Source organism: Trichosurus vulpecula, chromosome 8 (genome assembly GCF_011100635.1).
Source record: "Trichosurus vulpecula isolate mTriVul1 chromosome 8, mTriVul1.pri, whole genome shotgun sequence".
Classification (NCBI taxonomy): domain Eukaryota; kingdom Metazoa; phylum Chordata; class Mammalia; order Diprotodontia; family Phalangeridae; genus Trichosurus; species Trichosurus vulpecula.
Genome location: NC_050580.1, coordinates 225,144,692 through 225,165,326, shown reverse-complemented (window position 1 = coordinate 225,165,326; position 20,635 = coordinate 225,144,692). Strand labels below are relative to the sequence as shown.

The 20,635-nt window shown below is 35.3% G+C and overlaps 1 protein-coding gene across 4 annotated transcripts in view; it reads right to left on the bottom strand.

The window, feature by feature from the left end:
* The window catches only part of GPHN (gephyrin), an 885,721-nt gene that overhangs the window by 189,863 nt on the left and 675,223 nt on the right, over positions 1–20,635 (bottom strand). For all 4 annotated transcript variants that reach the window (XM_036769505.1, XM_036769507.1, XM_036769503.1 and 1 more), the window contains one exon: positions 9,058–9,100. In XM_036769505.1, the coding sequence (XP_036625400.1) occupies positions 9,058–9,100 (43 nt within the window). The remainder of the gene's footprint in view (positions 1–9,057; positions 9,101–20,635) is intronic.

Sequence of the window (20,635 nt, the reverse complement as noted above, 5' to 3'; positions counted from 1 at the left end):
TCCATAACAGTACAATAAAAAAGATGATTGTACATGGAATTGCAAATCTACTATGCACAACTTGTTATTCCTTTCAAATATACAACAAAATTATCATGTAAATTTCTTTTTTTTTTCCTCCTTTTTTTCTCTCTCCCCCACCCCTGGCCCTATAGATACCTATTATCAGACACAAATAGGTGTGTGTGTGTGTGTGTGTGTGTGTGTGTGTGTGTGTGTGTGTGTATTATTCTATATGTACTTCTATTATCAGTTTTTTCTCTGGATGCAGATAATGTCTTTATTCATATGTCCTTTACAGTAAATTATGTTATTTATAATAGGCAAAATAACTTATTTGCTCGAAGTTGTTCTTAAAATAATACTGCTGTTACTATATACAATGTTCTTAGTTCTAGTGACTTTTGTCTTTTAATTCTTTGCTATTTATTTGTGTAGAGATTATTTGTACATATTTGTTTGCTTGTTGTCTCCTATTGGATTGTGAACTCCTTGAGGGCAGGGATTGTCTTTTGCCTCTTTTTGTATCTCTAGCACTCAGCATTGTGCCTAGCAAGGAAATTATTTCCTCTTCTACATAAATACCATAGAAGAGTAAGCTTCAGTTGTTACTTTATAGAACTTTCTGTCTAAAATTTTTTCTTTGGATATTTTTTATGTCTCAAAATTAAAAAAAAACATTCTGGCAAGAAGAAAACCAAAGTAAAGGAACAAAGAAAGATGTTTTCCTCAATACTTTTGTTAAAGTTTATGATTGTGAGGGTGGTGATTAAATTGTAAACTCTGCAGTTTTTCACCTACTCCTTCTATTAGTAACATGGTTGCTTTTAGCTCCTTTTCTCTCTTCAGCTTCACAGAAATACCTCCTACTCAGATTTCCCTATGTGTGAAATTTCACTTTTTACATTCAAAAAAAGAAAACCTTGAATAGTTCGTTTTTGGAGTAGGAATAGCACTGTAACATTTCATAAATGCAAAAGAGGTTGAACAGATTTAACTTGTAGCTTTTGAAAAATCTAGTGATATAAAATTAAATCCAGTGATTAAAAAAAATCAAACAATCTCAAACAAAGATAACACTGACTAGATTCTGATGCTAAGCCAAAGAAACAAAACAAATAATATTAGAGTAGAAACAAGTGTCCGTGGATAATATATACCTGTCATCTAAGGATTTGGTGTCACTTACCAACATGAATTAGTTAAGCCTCAGCAAGCCCTTTTAGAGTACTACTGCCATTGGATATATGTAGATGTAAAGGGGACTTGAGTTACTAAATGAAGTTCACACAGATTATCAGTAATAGAACAAAGTAACAGATTTTTCAAGTCCTACCCATCTGACGTTGGCAGTATTGAGAAGGACACCAGATTTGGAATCAGAGACATAGGTTCGTTTTTGGCTTTGCTGTATGACCATGGCCAAATAACTAAATCACTTTGGGCCTCATTTTCTTCATCTCTAGAGAGTTGAATCAGATAATCTCTAAAGTCTCTTCCAGTTCTAAATTCAATGATATAATCATGAGAGACCATTATTTTTATAATGGTACTGAGATTCAGGTACCATTCAACTATTGTACAGTTGCTACAATGAAAACTGATCCATTTGACAGAAAAAGTCCTCTGGAAACATGATGGATATCCTATAGACAAGTGTCTCTCTCCATCTAGTGAACCAGTGACTAAACTTACGTTGAGTAGGCTGGGCAAATTCCCAAAACGAGATGGCACTGGGATGAATTTTTAGACTGGCAGGTCCCTGATAATCTTCCTTCTTCATCTCTTACCCCATAGTGCAAGAATATGTCACCTCATAGACACTAGGCCTGGATTGCCCTATTGGTAGTTGGTCCAACCCTAGATTTCAGCACAGTAGTGGAAGATGTACAGACCCACTCTCAAGGGAGGTGGCAAATACAGAGTTGATTCAGTGTGGGAACAAAAGGATTGTGAGTATTATTCGGTATTAGCAGAAACATCAAACTATAGAGGGCCTCTACTCTGCTTCAGAGAAGTGATAAAGTTGTCTTTTCAAGTTAGTACCCTTGAGTTACTCAAAAAAGAGATGACAAAGAGACAATATACAGGCACATCCTGCCTAATGTCACTAACTGGTTCTATAAAAACATGCAGGTTGCAAATATTACACACGCCAGGAACATTTTAAAAAATTCCTTTTTTGGGTGGCCAAAACTCAGATTATAAAATCTTGAAAAAGAAAAAGGAGGAGAAAAAAAAGGAGGAGATGGAAGAGGGGAGATGAAAGATGATAGACACTCTCTTTGGGGAAAAGAGAAAGCTCCAGCAGATTTCTAGATAACTCTCTGTGCTAGGCTTGTGATTTGTTTTCCAAACTCTCCATGTAATTCTTTTTTATGCCCGGGTGGTCTGTAATATTCTACTCCACTCAAAAAAGTAGCCTTTTTTCTCCCTTCTTTGATTTTTACTCATATTATCTGTCATGCTTTTTGCCTTTCATTCCTTTATTTCTTCATATAAGTATACTTTATTCATTTTCAAAGCTAACCACCTTTCCTCCTTACCTACTCTGTTTTTTTTTGAATAATGTATACCTATCCAGAGGCATGGTTTATTAATAGGTTTCATTACACCAAGGTTCAGTGATACCTATGAGATTAAATACCACCTAATATTAGGACCTCTATTTCTTCTTATTTGTTACCTAAACTCTGGGTATTTGCATATAGACATATGCTTTACTACTGGCTCCTATCTTAGATTTTTGTCACCTGTGAATTTCTGGGTATCTTAGTAGCTATTCTTATGTGGGTGTAACTATATTATGTATCTTTGAGACAGTATACTATAAAGCAGGGCTGTCCAACCTTAGGTTTTTACTGAAACAACAGACAATATATTTTGATTTGCCATTTTAGTGAGAGCTCTGTGGTAGCTCGACTTCATTTACTAAAGCATTTACGTAAATTTCTATGCTGGCAGGCTGCATAAATCGCACTGTGGGCTGCATGTGGCCCACGGGCTGCATTTTGGACAGCCCTGCCACAGAGTATATGTTATCTAAACTTGAATACACACACACACACACACACACACTTAAATAAATACACACAAAGTCTTCCTCCTCCTCCTTCATTTTTAGTTTAAAGTCCTTCAGATTAGATTTTCAAGACACCTGGCAAACAAATTCTTATTAATCTTCGTTGGTATACTCCACCTTTGGCCAGGAATCAGATCCAGATATCCAAATCATATTCTCAGAGAATACCTTCTTAGTCAGCTGTTCAATTCCCAAATTAATTTTTCTCTCCTGCATCCCTTGCCTTCAATGGGCAACAATCAAGTTTTCTTTTCTGTCTTAGATTCATACCCCAGGAAGACAAATAAACTCTTTATAATTGTTTTTGGGCTGACAAATAGCTGCCTTTGTACTCATCAGCAGTGAATCACCAACTAGTACCCTGCCTCCTTTTTTCCTCTGACCCTTGTTGGATGCTCTCCTTCTCTCTCATCCAATGTTTTTTGGGCTCTACTATATGATTCTTTGCTTTCCCTATTCTTTGTAGGATAAGAGGCTTATTTTTCCTCAGATCATCCATAACATTCCTCAGAAAGAGTCTGAAAATTGGTTAGCATAGCTAACCTTTTCTGTTCTTTTTCCTCTTTGACTTGAAATCTTCATTGCCTTGGCAAGTCAAGTCTTGCTTTTTCCATCTCAGATTCTCCTTTTCCCACTGAAACACTGCTTCTGTTTCCTTTAGAAACATTTCATTTTCCTTTACAACATGGAAAGGGGAAAGGTGTTTTTTACATCCCTTCACTTTCTTCTCCAGTAGGGAAACTATCCTTCACTTGGAACACAGATAAAACTAAGGATGTGGCAGAAATACACACATTTGAACTCAATGCCAGTCACTACACAATTTTCCCTATTCTCCATAATGGTTGTGATTTTCAGCCTTGTTTCTTGATTCTATTTGTGGATATTTACACATCAACCTTAAACACTTAGTTAAAATTTTTTATAGTTTTTTATAGTTTTATATTATCACTTCTAAATATTCTGACCACCCAATTAAAATTCCTTTTTTGTGTCTCAACAATACCTTATCTACAGCCCCATTTCCTTCTTGTTCAGTCACACTTTAACAATTGGTTCTACCCACCAATCTACTCTTATCAATTTCTTTTATTCTATAATCATTCCATTTACCTTTTATATCATGTAAGAGGAAGATCTATTTGCAGTTAATGGTACATTTGAAGAATGTGAGGTACCCACTTTGAGAGAACTCAGCACCTCTTCATCATCCACACTGACCATAAGAATCTGACAGCTTGTTAGCTTAACCAGTATGAGATCTCTTGGTCATTATTTTTTTTTTCAAAAGCAGATTTAACTTTACAATCTTCTAAATCTAGGGACATTACAATCAACAGGAAAGATACAGTCTTGTAGAAAATGGTATTTATATATTTAATGAATTAGCCACCTTGGCAGGAAGCTTACAGACATTCAGCCTATTAGAACTGATCCAACATCATCAGGCATTTGATGGCTGGGTGTCCATGTTCCTGTCATAATTCCTGCATCTAAAGGAGGGTCAAGTACTGATGAGCTACTTTCATACCTCTGCTTGCATTTGCAACTGTGTGGCCTTTACCATGACAGTCACACGGGTCTGTTCAATACTTTATACATCACCATGTAGGAGTTTTGGTAACTGAGCACACAATACATTGTGAACTATGTCCCTCAGGACAGTAAAGGCTCCTGTTAGGAAAAGCAAGAGAAAAGGAGGGAAAAACCAGGCACAGTCTGACTTACACCTCAGATTTTGAGAGAGGGAATTTCAAAGACTATAGAGAAAGGATAGAATTTCATGGCCAAAAGAATCTAAACACTGCCCAGAGGGATGGGATTTTAATGAGGAAAGGAAGGATTTGTCTAAAGAGACCAATGTAGTATATACAGAGAGACGTCATAGGTCAACATAGAATTAAAACAGATGCATAGAGAAAATGTAAGCAAGGGCAGACAACAGATTAAGTGGCATGATCCTATATGAATAGTTTGTGTGTTATGGTTGATAATAACCCTCATGTCAATAATCAGATTGGGTATGAGAAAGAAGTCAACAAGTCAAGTTGAATCAACATGATATAATTTTTCGGGGGGTATAGAGAAATGATAATAGATACGGAAACTAACAGAAGTATTAAACTTTTATTTTGCCTTTCTTTTCTCTACTAGTGAGAACAATCTTTGGCCTTGGAACGATAAAACAAGAAAGGTTTACCAGTGACCTGAAACCCAACACAAAGTGAGAACATGATGAGAGAGTACCTAGCTGCCCTCAATGAGTTCAAATCACTCAGTGCAGATGAATTATATTCCAGAAAACAGAAAGAACTTGCTGGTAAGCCATTGTTGTTAATCTCTGAAAAATCATGATAAATAGGTGATATGCTGCAGGACTGGAAATAGGCAAATGCTGCTTCAAACTTTAACAAAAGGAAAAGGAAGATAGGTGATTTTTTTGAATGGCGAAAATGTTACGCTTGACTTCAATTCCTGACAAAATTTAAGAATATATTATTAAAAGGGATGGTTTGTGAACATCTAGAATTGAAATCAATAATCATTGAGAAAATCATTATACTAATAATCACTAAGAATTGATATACATTCATCAAAAACAGCTAGGGTGGATTTGACACTTGTGAGTCTTTTTGTATGCAACACAAACATAATTACATACATTATCAAACTGGAATAAAACAGAAATTAAAAATAGATGAGATAAAGGTAAAAGAATATTTGATCCTAGAGTCAAAAGGGAATCACTGGAGTTTATTAAACAAGGGAGTGATATAGATAGAATTATGCTGTAGGAAAATCACTTTGGTATCTGTGTGGTATCTGACTGGAGTGGGGATGAGACTTAAGGCAAGGAGACCAAACAGAAGATTATTTTAAGAGACAGGTGAGATTTGATGAGCTAGGGTGGTAGCTCTGTGACTGGAGAAACGGCTGCTGCGTGGCTTAGATCGGAGAAGTTGCAAGCTTGCCTAAAGGAACTAGAGGATGGAGTAGGAGACAGGGAGGTGGGTTGATGTTAGAGATAAGCCTTTCGACTGGCTGTTGTGGAAAAGGGTGGGGTGTAAGTCATTTTCGCAACCTGTGATTACTTGATTACAAGTATTTTGGGGTTAAGACCCACTGGGGCCAGCCTATCTTTATCCATTTGGTTTTGCTTGTGTGGATCGTTTGGCTGATTTCTTTTGAATGGTTGTAGGCCTCAGTGAAAAGGCTGCATGGTGTCCTGGGGCTTGATACATGTACTATAATATAATCTATAAGTGAGAGAATCTGGAAGATATCACCATTTATAGGAAATAGCTTCCATTTGGACTCTGGACAGAATATCTTACACAGTGGTGGTAAATGCCTTTGGTGATCATAATAAGCCTGTTTTATATTCCTCATAATGAATTGAGAATAGTCAAATAAAGTTATCTCTGTGGTTGCATCAATCATGGAAGGTCTTAGCATAGGAAATACCTTGTTCAAAGAGTCTTTCAGGTTAAAATTTTCTAACAAGTCAAATTTTTAAAAAGTAATTAAGAAACAATAAATTGATCTTATCCCCTCTCATTTATTCCAAGAGCTTTCCCCTTTCAAGCATTCCTGTCGCTTCCTATTCCAATCTTTTTTTATATACTGATTCCATATCTGTTGTGTTCAAAACATGCCCACTTCTCTGCCACCTGAAAAACAAAACAACTTTTACTTGACACTACCATCCCCTAAGACTATTAGTCTTTATCTTTCCTTCCTTTCACAACCAAACTCTTAGAGGAAGCTCATTGTCTGCATTTCCTTCACACTTGCTCTTCTCTACCTTTTGGCTTCCTACATTAGAATTTCAGCAAAAAGTATTCTCCTCAAGGTTACCAATACCTTAATTGCTTATGGACAATGCTGCAGTTTTTGATGACAATGACCACCAGTTATTCCTAGATTCTTTCTTCTCCCGCTACTTTATAACACTGTTCTTCCTCATTTAAAGAGATTTGTTTTAATTTTTAAATAATTTAAATTGAAAAAGTTTAAAATAAAAACATTATTCTTGTTCATATAATGGGTTTAGCAAAGAAACTCAAATGAAACCTTGCTTTATTGCTTACAGACAAAATCTAACGTTCATGTGATGGGGCAAGAGGAGGAACCCTCAATTGCCTTTTCTCTTTCTTGTCTGACCACTTCTCCTCAGCTTCCTTTGCTAGATCATCATCCATATCCTGCCTTCTCTCGCCCTCCTCTTTCCTCTGGAATTCAGACTCTAGATCCTAGTGAACTTTTACCTTATCTTTCCCAGAACCAAAACACCATGTCACTTTCCAGTCAGTTTCAAGCCATGCTACAACACATACTCTCAGTTGCACCCTATCCACCCAACTTAACTCTAATTAACTCTCTTACATATGCTGTCTTACTCTATTAGAATGTAAGCTTCTTTAGGTAAGGAACTATCTTGTTTGCTTGTATTCTTATTTCCAGAATAGTGCCTGGCATATATTAAGTACTTAAGAAGTGCTTATTAATTATTCATTTATTCTTTATACCTTTTAGCCAATTGTTTTGGAGGAAGAAAGTAGAATTTTATACAGTTCTAAGCTGGTCCCTGACATAAAAACCTATCTATTTTATACCAGCAATTTTCCAATGATGTTATGGCTATAAATCATAGGAACACCCAAATCTCTAAAGTGTCGAAGTAACTTTCCATAGACCAATGGAAAGATGCACAAGTATGTATGCAGCACATTACCAGTGAGGACTTGCACAAGATATATAAGTGCCCATACATATGCATGTGTGTACACACATACTCCCAAATAAGTGAGTTCATTGGTATAAGGAACTCCCAGTGTAAAACCTTCTTTCACCAGTACAGATCAGTTATCCATTCTTCTGCCATCCTTATGTAATTCACAGTCTTAGAGAGGCACCTGGAGCACCATGATTTGATCATGGTCACACATCTATTATGTGTCAAAGGCAAAACTAGAACACAGGTCTTTATGATTCTGAGACTGGCCCTCTGTCATTCAGGAATTATAAAATAAAAAGAAGGTGCCTCATCCATGAAGCAAATGCAAGGGATGACAGATGGACCTGAAGTTGTGCCCAAAATATGCTAAAAGACATAAAGGAGGATGTCCAGTACATTGGCTAAATTGTCTGTGGAGGCTTTATGGGAAGATACGGACAAGAACTGAACTAGATGAGAAGATGTCATTAGGTTGTTATTTGCCCCACTGAATGGGGAACCCACATCAATAACATCATAGATCTACCAAAGTAACAAATTACTGAGAGGATAATGGCATGTTCTTTTCTTTTTGGGGATCAGGTATATCGCCCTATTGCTTCTACCTTTTCAGGTAATTTAATATTATTGGCTTTATGTTAATGTCAATTACATTCCTTATAATTTTACTGCAGGCTGAGATCTGACTTTAACACTACACTAAAACACAAAGTATCTTTAGCTGTAACTCTCTGAATATCAAAAAAAAAGGTATATGCAGGCACAGTGAATAAAGAGGAAGGTCTGGGTTCAAGCCCTGCTTATGACACATACTGGCTGTGAGATCCTGGGCAGCCACATAATATCTCTGGGTCCCACAGTCCAGACTCTTATACTGCCAAGTGCAAAACAGCTGCATAACTGCATTGGGATAAGGAGTTTTCTCATATAAAAAAAATCACAGCATAAGTATGCTTCTCTCCCTCTTCCCCACCATCTTCCCCACCATGGGGAAAAGAAAGTTAGCAAAGAGCAAAAAAGAATATGTAGTTCATGAAAGAGTACATTATACTAATTTGAAAACTTAAATTCCTGGAGGATTATCCTTGAGAATCAGAACCATCAAGACCTATCAATTCTATGTATGAAATGGCTATTTCTTTTGCTAGTCCATTACCAATATATTATTCTCAACTATCCTTTATATCTAATTAGAAGGTTTTATTCATTAGTCCACCTGAAATGATGCAATACTCACTGGCTCTGAGAATATTCTCCTTGCTGCTGCACCTGGACTGGACCTGCAGAGAGAGTACAGACTCAATGAGATACAGTAAGTAATACGGACAGTCAGATGTGCAGAGTTAATGGGCAAGCTTCTGGGATCTAGAGTCAAAGGCTTTATGTATTTCTGAGATTTCAAAAGTAGGATTCAATATACCTAATATACATTGTACATACATTCATTTCCCCCCCTGCTTCCAAGAAACTACTGACTGGTAGTCAGGAAAATAAACTTTGAGAGTATATTATGAACTAGGATAACAGTGAAAATAATGGCAATTTTGTTCATGAATTTTTGAAATCAAGATCTGAGTAAAATTCCAAGGCTCATTATTTAACTAAAGATGCACAAACCCTTCACTTTTAGACTTTTAAAACCCTTGAATAGAACAATAACCAATTCATGTAAGAAAGCTGTACTCAAAGACTCAATTGTAGACATATTCTGTAGACCCATTAAGGTGGGACAAGAAAAAAGAAACCCAGGCATAAGCAACATTTATCTTGTGATTGTGATAATCTTAGTAACAATGCTTCAACGGTCTTATAATTAGTCTCTCAGTAAAAAAAAAATCTAAGAAATTGAGCATATCTGTCTACCATTCTTGTATTTAAATGTATTTGTCATTTAAGTATCTATATGTTTACTCCACTGAACTCATTTAAAAAATTAGATGTTAGGGCTTTCTGCTAATTTCAAAGGAAATTGTCCTTATTTGAAATTCCAAACCTCTCTCCTCTCTGCTCCACAGTAGCTTGCCCCAAATGTCTATTCACACAACAAACTGGATTCTGCAGTTTAACACAATCTACTTATCATAATGAAACAACTTATGAGAGGAATGTTGCAACTTAGGGTGGGTTATGGTTGTCCTTCCCTGAAAAAAAACTGTTAATGTTAAAAACAAACAAAAAAAATCACAAACATACACATAAGAAGTTAAAAAATCACATAAAAATGCGATTAAAAATAAAAATTTCCGAAGAAGTGTCAAAATTTTCCTCCTTTGGCCCAGATCTCTCTTTTTTTGTTTATTTTTTTATTGCACTGAACTATTTTTTGGCACCATGAAAAAGTGGAGCCAATCTGAAAGAAGTTTTTTTCTTAGAAGTTTTATTAAAGTATAGCTCTGGACCAAAAGGATATAGCTCTGGACCAAAAGGAAAGGAATGATGACTGTTTAAGAAAAAAAAAATGGAAGTGCGAAAAAAAAGAGAAGGATTTGAGTGAATTAGATCTAGAGATGTAGAAGGCAGATAGGCAGGCCTACAGGGACATTATCTACATGATTAAAGTTTTTCTGTTTCTCACTGAAAACCACAAAGAGGGGGAAAGATGGGCTCCATACAAAATAAACAAAGCAAGTTGGCACACCATGGGATGAAAATTAGTGTAACTACAATAACCACCACAATCCTAAAGGAGAAAAGAAATAGAAACACTAATAGACAAGCTTGTTAAAAGAGAAACTGAGTTAAAAAAAGTGGTTCAGGAAATAGAAGCAGCTTTTTTAAAAGAAGGAGAAAGGTTGGGAAAGTAAAAGGAAAGTGGGTGTGGGGAGAAATGTTACAGAAAAAAGTGCTAAATGGAGTAAAATGGAAGTCAAGAGAATCTTCAACAAAGTGTAGAACAGAAGGAGCTCAAACCCATAGTGCAAAGCAATGTTTGTGAATGGAAAGCAACTCCTTTGATCAGTAGTAGTTACTCATGTCATAACCTCTATTTTTCCTGAGTTCATCTTTCAGCCTATATTGGCACTAGTGTATGGACAAAACCCAGAAATTTATAATGAATAGAGCAGTTCAATATTATTAAAATGTGCCCAAAGCATTTAATTTTGCACAATGTCCAAATGACAATGATGGTAAAGAACTAGCTATTACTAAAAAATAAAAAAGCCTCTTGGGATAGTTTATTAAAAATATTATTCTTGTTCATATGATGGGCTTAATAAAGAAACCCAAATGAAACCTTGCTTTAGACATTCACATGATGGGGCAATATGAGCCAAATGGAAAAGAACTTGCTACCTATAAATTTCAAAGCAGGTATGGAAGAAGGATCTGTATAACGAGAAACCAAGTCAACTAAACATGAACATTTCTTAACATTGGCACAGAGCCATCAAACAGTGGCATGATGTTCCTAATTACTTTACTTTGGATAACAAAGTGCCAGATTTGGGGAATCTTTAAATTGAAACACAAACAAACCCAGAACACAAAACAGCCTTTAATACAAACACTTTCTAAACACCAAGGGCTCTGGATGTAAAGATGGAGAATGGGGAAAAAAAATCACTTTTAAAAAATGTCCAGTTCTAATGTTTATAAGTACGTCAAAACCCATTTAAAACGGGCTCCTTCCCTTCTCCTTACACTATAAGCCTTTGAATTTTCAAATTCTCAGTCCTTTGGTAAAATCCCAAGCTTAAGATTCCACTGTACCATCACACACAATGTAATGGGATTTGCTGGATGGACTTGGGAAATAACTGTTACCCTTGATCTCATGCATGCCAGAGAGAAAGTAACACATGCCCGTCTCCAGTTCTATAGGAAGGTTCATGTCTTGTAGATTTTTCTTTCTACCTTACCCTGGTTGTACTCATTGGAAAAAGGGAAGTCTGAAAAAAAAAACAGAACTAGGATTTCATCTACTACTAGCTTCCTGGAAGATTCATAATGAAAGGGACAGTGTCAGAGTATCTGCTTTATCACTCTCTCAGAACATGCAATTTTACCATTTTTAATTTCTGACTTTCCAATGCTGACAACTGATTCATCTTTCCACTGAATGAATGCTATACCATGTGTAAAATAGAGTTTGTAGTATTCAAGCCAGTAGAAGAAATGAACAGCATAAGGTTTATTGACAATATAGATACATATTTTCTGTTACCATTCAAGACTGCTCTAGGATATCAAATTATTTATGACAACACATCTGATACGTTTAAATCTATGATATGTATTTTGCTGAAGATCACAATGCTCATAAAGCAATCTTAAGGAGTCAAACTGAAAATGAAATGAGAAAAGCACACACTAGAGATGAGAAAAATAATTAAAAAAGGCAGAAAACAGAAGAGAAAAAATTTTAATAAATGACCACAATCTTTAGATACAGTTAGAGAAGTCACTTACCTTATGCTTAGGTCATAACAAGAATAGCACAGTGTTTAAAGTCAGGTCTTCATTATGGAGGTACAATTGAAAGCCATAGGTTATAGTAACATGAATTGCTACACAGAAATGAAGACTTTTTCAGCCCAACGTGAAAAGCTAACTCTCATGGGACAGCATTTCAACTCATGTTTAATGCAACATGAACAGTTCAGGATGTATACATCACAACTACATGAACCGCACACTAATAACAGAAGACCCAAACTTTTAGGAACATAGAAAATTGGAAAGGGCTAACCCATAACCTGTGACACAGGGGGAAGCACATCACTCTAACACTGAAAGAGGCATGCATAATGGGTAACCACCAACAGAACTACACATCCACATATATACACATACACGCACACTCACTAAATTACAGGGGAAGAATGTAGTGGCCAAGCTGTAATGAAAGAAGCAGGACACATGAAGCACAGCAGTGGTCATGTGATTTGAGAGGTGTTCTTCCCTTAAACCATCCCATCACCATGCTTATTTAAAGAAGCCAGGACAAGACCCTTTTTTAATGCTGCAGTAGCTACGAGCCCCCAGCTTGAAGCTAGTGTGTGGAATTTTGATCACCGTTCCTTGCGATGTCAGGGGCTCTCCAGTGGAAGCCAGAAAGTATATATAACACTGGGTGGTTAAGTACAAATATGTGGTTAACATCTTTTCCCCCTCTGCATTTTGCAGAAGTGAGGAAAGAAAGAAGCACATAAAATGAAACCCACTTTTAGAATAGGTTCATAATAATATCTGGATGATAAAGTATTTGAATGGTGAATATGATAAATCACAGATTAACACCACTCAGGTTTAAAGAATTACTAGTTTTCTGCTGCTCACCTTGACAATTTTCTTTAACTCTTTATGAAATATATGCTGGTATCAATCTGTAAAATATGGTTGCAAACTGAAAAGTTCTGAGCAGTTGGTTACTTGGGGTCTGGTGTATAAGGCCTTATAAGTCAAGATGCTGTCTGTTCTGTGTGGACATTAAAGAGCCCATGAGATAAAAATCTTGGGTATATTTCTAGTCTTAGATCATATTATTCCATATCTTTATTCTTGGCTGATAGTTTATTTCAAAAATTGAGACTTTTTATGCCTGCCTAGTTATGTAATTTAGGAAGCTCTGAAGGGGTGGTGGTGAAAAGCCCCTTTTAAAATCTCGATCTTTTTACATGAGGAAATTTTAAAAAAAGTTACCTATTTAGAAAAAATATTTTTAAAACTTCCATTAAATACTTTCTTGGAAATAAACACTATGAAAAACGTACTCTTCTCACTCATAGCTGCTTACTAAAGGTTTGTTAAAATTATTCTAACATTTTCTTCCTTTATTTGGTTTCAATGTAAAGTTTCTGTATGGTAAATTTCTCATTCACGTCAGACATGATATCATAGCTCAGCCTATAGATGCTATAGTGCCATGGTCATGTAATTCTCTGGTAACTACTGTATTGATGCTTCTTTTTCCAATATTACCCACCAACAAGTCAGTATAATATTGCTATCCCCATCCATCTCCTGCTGGTTGGAGAAATCTAGGTTTTGGGTTCCTCCTACAGTCATCAAGGGCATTGACAGGGATGATGTATAGTAAAGCAAGCACTATGACTGCATTCATTCCACTGTAACTTTTTCAATGGACAAAGTAGAGATATGACCTTATTTGAATCTAATGTAGAAAAAAAATCACTTGCACAATTCTTCAGTATGAAACTTCAATAATTCCACTGATTTATAGTGTTATGAATAAAGGCTGTAAAACATTATAAAAATTTGGTAACTTTTTTTGTTTTAGAAACAGTAATGATGCCTGAGCTTTACAAAAACCAGCAGTAACAAAAGTAATTACTATGAAATGAACCACCCCACCATTGAGACCAAATCACTTTTGATTATTTCAGCTGTGGTCATAACTAATCTCTTAATAATTGTGAAATGTGAAATTCATCTATTGAATTTGATTCTGCCTAATGGTAGGTATACAACATGAAAATACGTTGGATTTAATAAATGAGTAATATGCTACAGGGAAATGTAGGAGTTTATTAAAAAAAACACACATCACAAAACACTACTATTAAAATGCATGAGGTTAATTGAATAGGGACTTTGGAATCTGAGGATTCTTTTTTTAATCCCAAGGTTTTTGAGTTGGTTTTGTCTTAGGTTTCTTAATGTTCTACCAGAGTGGGATGTCTTCTAGAAAAAATTGGGGTAGAACTTTTCTATGTGATCAGGTCACTGGAGTCATAGGGCTCACTGTGGGCTTTTCTGACCCTAATTCCTCCATAGTGCTAAGTTTATTTAAAAGCAAACTGCCTTTGAATTATAAACAGTTGAATAAACTCTTGAGAACTACTCCTTTGGGTAACTCTTCTTCAGACTTTAGGGCCCTGGGAAGATGGGGAGAAATGGAAGTAGCAATGAATTATTGGTTAAGTATTTGGTCCAACTACTAACCTTAAAAGTCTACTCTAGGACAAGAGGAAAACTTGGATTTAATCAAACACTAACCTAGCAATTCTAACTAGCAACTCTACCATCTACCTCAGACTCTTGAAATTCCAGGTAATTTTCTTCTCTTCTCAGCTTTGAAAGTAAAAATGGAATAGCTGCCCAAGAAAAATCTCTATACCATAGTTTTTCTCATATAACTTTATCTGAATAAACAACTAAAAATATGTGACTGACCCATCTCATTTTAATGACAATCCATACTTGATAAGTTATATGTTATATTGCCTTACTTATATCTCTTTCAAACCACAGAATTAAAAGTCCTTTGAAGCAAATTAACTAAGTCCTCTGTAAGAAATTCTTGTGCAGAAGGTATCAAGTCTAATTTACAGACTGGAGACATATGAGTAATGGCTTACCCTCAGATCATTCAGTGGCAGATTACAATCTACAGAGACTGCTAATTCACAGACCAATGATTTAGACAGGGAAAACAAAGGTGAATAACTGTTAAAATCTGGGGTTATCCTTGTAGGGGTTGAAAATATGTTTGTATAACAAATCTTTGTTATCTCTCTCTGCTTCCTTGAATTCTACAGCATCAAACTTCAGGCAATTTAAATAAGAAATACTTTTAAATGTATCATTTAATTAGCCAACTGCCCATTTTATAGACAATGTTAAAAACTAGTGGACAGAGTAGGACTGCCTAAAATTGTCATAAATATTTAAGTATCATGAAAAATATAATTCTAGGCAGTGTTAAGTGTCATGTTCCACTAATTGCTACTCACATGTCTTGTCACAATGGTAAGATCAATTGTTTAAATGAAGCAATTATTTAGCTTTAGGTTTTGTAAGACTAAAATCAATGGAAGATTTCCCCAATATTCGCTGTGGTAACTCAGTGGACTCCTGGCTGTACCTACATATGAACAGCAACACTGTCTGTGGTAGCTTTTTTCACCAAGGACACAGAACAGTTTCAATAATTTCAAGCAACATGGGTTTTTCCCAATTGCTTTGCAAATGATTAGTTTCAATGTTATTTTCTCTTTTCAGTTTTACATCTTCAATACTTTAAAACATCTATGATGGCATTGGTTTGCGACTCCCTTTACCAATCAGATTGCAGCCCATGTCTTAGAGGAAAGTTTTAGAGTCAGAAGGGAAGTTAGAGGTCATGTGAGCTAACTCTTCTTGTATGTGAGGAAAATGGGGCCTAGAGAGTGCCAGTGACTTGCGTAAGGTTATATACGTAGTACGTGACAGAGGCAGACTTTGGAATCCAAATTTAGCCTTCCTTTTACTGCACTAAGTAAGCTGCCTCCTCGTGAGGAGGGCAGGTAAAAGGGCAGGTAGCCACTATTGCAAACGAAAGGCCCACCTCTGCTGCTTTCAGCCACAATAGGCCTATTTTAAGAATTTAGTGTCTTTCAAAGAAAATGACAAATTTTAATACTTGGAATATCCATAAGTACATTACTGGGATATTGTTATGACTCATGGAAGAGGGAACTGAATTATAACATAATTAAAAAAATTTTTTTTAGAAATCCCTTTCCCTTCCAACTATAGTCACTTCTCAATTATTTTTTGGCACATGTAAACTCCCAGTCTAGTATATTCTTGCCATGAAGGGCATGCCTGGATCATTTCCTTGTTTTCAAGGCAGTATGTACTTAAGAGAATACATGTTAATATTTAATTTAATACAACTCTGATGGATCTATGATCTCCAACCCTACAGATTGAAAATTACCCAAATACTCCTGTCCTGTGCAACCCTTGTCTACATCCTCCTATAAATTCTCCACAGGATCTAGGAATCACATCTTTAGATCTGGAAGGGACTTTAGAGGTTACTGAGTCCAACTCCCTCATTTTTACAGATGAGAAAACTGAAGGCAAGAAAGATTAAGTTACTTGCCCAGGGTCACAAAGCCACTGTTTCTGAGGCAGAATTTGAACTCAAGTCTTCCAAATCTTGTGCTCTATCCATTACACTATCCAAAATGCTGATTGCCTTCCTCTAGGTCTCTTACTGGGTTGTATCCCTGGTTATCTCTTGATCCCACTGTATGACTGATCCAGCTACCTTTTCTGGTTGTGCATCTCTTTGATCTCTTTTAAATACTTCTTCTGCTTAATTAATTATTGTTAATATGCTAAAGTTTACTTATACCTACCACTGTCCTTTGGGTAATCTGTAACTTTTATTTTTTAACATTTTTGGTATCCTATTTTTTACAGCAATAATACATGACTGGAAAAGTATTGGGATAGGTTTTTGTTTTGGGGAGGAGCTTGATATAGACAATATTCATTCAATAGTCTAAACAGAAGAGAGATTCTCTGCAGAAAATGAGGTCCTCCAGTTACCCCTATTTTATAAATGGCACTATTGATTGTTTTAAGTCAGAGAACACTGAAGAGCCTCCTAAATGAGATCTATTATGATTAAAAAAATTTTTTTTGGCTTAACTATCTTAACTATCCACATAGTATCCAGACTTTGACATACAATTGGGTGAATAACCAATAATTGACCAATACATGTGTATCTTATGCAGACATTGAAGATAGATAATGAAATAGGCACAGAGTTTAATAGGATAAGGAGAGAACATTTAGGAAATTGTGCAGTGTCTTTCAATGATCTTAGAATATAATTATGAAGCTAAATCTACCACCAAAAATCACATCTGATGTTCTGGATTATCCATGTGAAATACTCATTTACCCTACTTGGAAAAGGAACAAAGCCATGGAAAATGTAACAGAAGATAATCTCAAATGAACTTGTTTGGTTTGGGGATAAATGATTTTTGTTATATGATTTTTTTACGTGATTTTTGCTATGGTCATAATGAATTTAGAAATAAGCTCAGGTTGGTTTGCATCAGTAGTTGGATGTAGGACTTTGAAAAAAGTTCTAACATCCCTTCAAATCTAAGATTTCATTATTCAATGTATAAGATAAAACAAATGATATAGCTACTGTTATTAGAGATGACATTTTTACCCTATGATATGAAGCATGAGTTTTAGACTACTTGTGATTGTCATAGACCTTCTGGCACTGCCGATGAGAAATCACATTCGTATATGTCAAACTCCTAAACTTGTTTTTTTTGAAATATTGCATTTTTATTTGAATTTAATATTCTCTTTAACTTCCTTTCTTAAACTACCATCATCATGTAACTGATTTATTTAACAAATACTGAGTCCCTACTATGTGCAAGGTACATTACTAGGAATTTTTATCCATCACGTTTCTTTTTAATTCAAAGCCAATTGCTTTCTGTAAAATAGTTATATATCTTTCCCAAATCTGCAAGGGGTGGTATTAATTAATTAGCATTCATAAGATATTAAAGCAATCTATAGGGTAAAAGATTCTATGAAATAAAAAAAAAACTTTCATTGCATGAATAATCCAGTGGTGATTAATGAGGAAATGTCTATGAAGTACTTTAAACATGTTAGGGACAAGGGCAGAATAAATATAAAATTCTAGATTATTAAAATGTGTAGCAAATAGCTATCTAAAATTTTATACTCAAAAGTGAGATGAGTTGTTGGCGTCTAATAAGTTGCTCACTCAAGTCTCCCAAGATCTAATGGAAACTTTTAGTCTAGTCTGTAAACCTATTAGGGATAGATTATTCTTTTGCTTTTCAGTTTTATCCTTCCCTATTAGGGGAGCTAGGTGGCACAGTGGATAGAGCACTGGGCTTGAAGTCAGGAAGACTCAACTTTCTGAGTTCAAATCCAGCCTCAGACACTTGCTACCTATGTGACCCTGGGCAAGTCACTTAACCCTCAGTTGCTCATCTGTAAAATGAGCTGAAGAAGGAAATGGCAAACTACCACTGTATCTTTGACAAGAAAACCCCAAATGGGGTCATGAAGAGTAGGGGACATAACTGAAATGACTGAACAACAATAAAAATCAGGCCAAATGTCAGTTTAAGTTTTGTTGATTTTCATAGTTAACTGGAAAAAAATGACCAGCAAGAAAACTGAATTTTTATTTCCCAGAGCTTTGGTTTAGAGTACTCATTAACAGAATTTGCATTTGCTCATAGAATTGTGGTGTGTTTTAAATATTTGGGAACAGAGATGACTTCTATTTTTCACTATCTAGTGCTTACAGCAGCCACTATAAAAGTAAAATACTCATATTTTGGTTTTCTTATTCAATTCATGCTGCCTAACAGTGGTTACCATTTCCCTTTCTGCACATTCCAGCCCTTAAAACAATGCCTTCTAGAATTCAGCTAGGAATCAAAGTCAAGCTCATAAGCTATACCATGATCAGAGGAGGGTTCTCAAGATGGTAATGGGGTTCAAAACCATGCCATATAAGGGTTAGTTACAGAATTTGGTATGTTTAGCCCAAAGAACAGAAAGCTTTGGTAGTAGTGTGGTAAGTTATTTTCAAGAATTTGAATTCTTATGGTACGAAAGTTACACTTATTTTGGCACAAAGGATAGTGTATAAGGGAAAATGTCCTAACAATTAGAGCTGTTTAAAAAAGGGAATGGAAGGTTAGAGAGTTCTCTATCCCTGGAGGTCTTGCATTGAGACTAGATGATCACATATAGGTAATGTTAGAGTAAGGGTTAAACTATACATAATTTTTAATCTTTCATCTCTTAGATTCTGTAACTTTTGAGTTGTGTTTATGCTAAAACGCATGTAAGCTTCTTTCCCATTTATAGTATAAATTACATGGATATTTAGTTTAGAAAGCCTTTAGCTGAAGAGAAAATATGATGATCAGATTAAACCAATGGTTACTACCTTTTCTAAGTCCCGGTCTTGAGCATACTGCTGGATTTATTTATTAAATATAATCCACTTTTTATAAGTACATAAGAGGATATGCTATTTTAATCACATGAATTGTCCATCCTGTATGAAAACTGCTTAAGATATTTGAGGGGCAGAAATGATAGAGAAAGAGTTCTATTTTGGGATCTTTCATCTGGACCATGTACAAGGCAGAACCTACTTAGCCTATGGGTGAGTAACTCACATAATCTAAAATGATGATGGAGGGAGCACCCACAGTAATGAGATCACAAACTCATTAAAGTACTAAAGTATAGTTTGGTGAACACAATTGGATTTTTATGATTTGAGGTCTTTATGATTGAGTGGCTGCAGGTCATTATTACAGACATCAGTTTTCATTATGTGGTTCCATAGGTGTAAAACAGTGAATTAAATACGTATTGATACAGGATATAGTCTAGAAGTCTTAATTTGGCTGATCAGTTTTCCTTTTCATTTGCTATTTTTTTCATAATTATATAACCAGAGCCTATTAAGCTTAAAGGTACCACAGAGGTCAGCTTAATAGCATCCTGGATAGGTAGGTAGTCTTTCAGGCTTTCTTTGAATATAAAAGAAGAATGTAGAAGTTAGGTTTTTTGGTTTTGTGTTATTTTTTGTTTGTAGCTATTTTATGATTACAACTAGTTAGGTTATGGTTAACTGATGCTTTACTATAATTAGATCACTGCACAAAGATGCTTCCTATGACCCTGCATTGGTACTGATCCATTCTTCTAGGGATGGAATATTCTTTTGTTACTATTTTATAACCATTTATACTCTCACTTAACAGTTGTGTGGTTTATCTACTGTCCCACTTTACTGAAGAATATATCATGTGGGACAAAATCAAAAGATCAATGAGTCTTCGTAATGAAAACTGAATTATGAAGAAATTTTTTTTTTGCTATCAGCTTTCAAAGTTAAAAATAAAGGAAACATATTTTAAGCACTAACTAAACAAAAGAGCAAAGAATGTCTGTAAATGTAAATCTGTTCCCACAAACATATACACAGGTAATCACTGAAGTAATATCACCACTGAAGTAACACTTAAACCTTT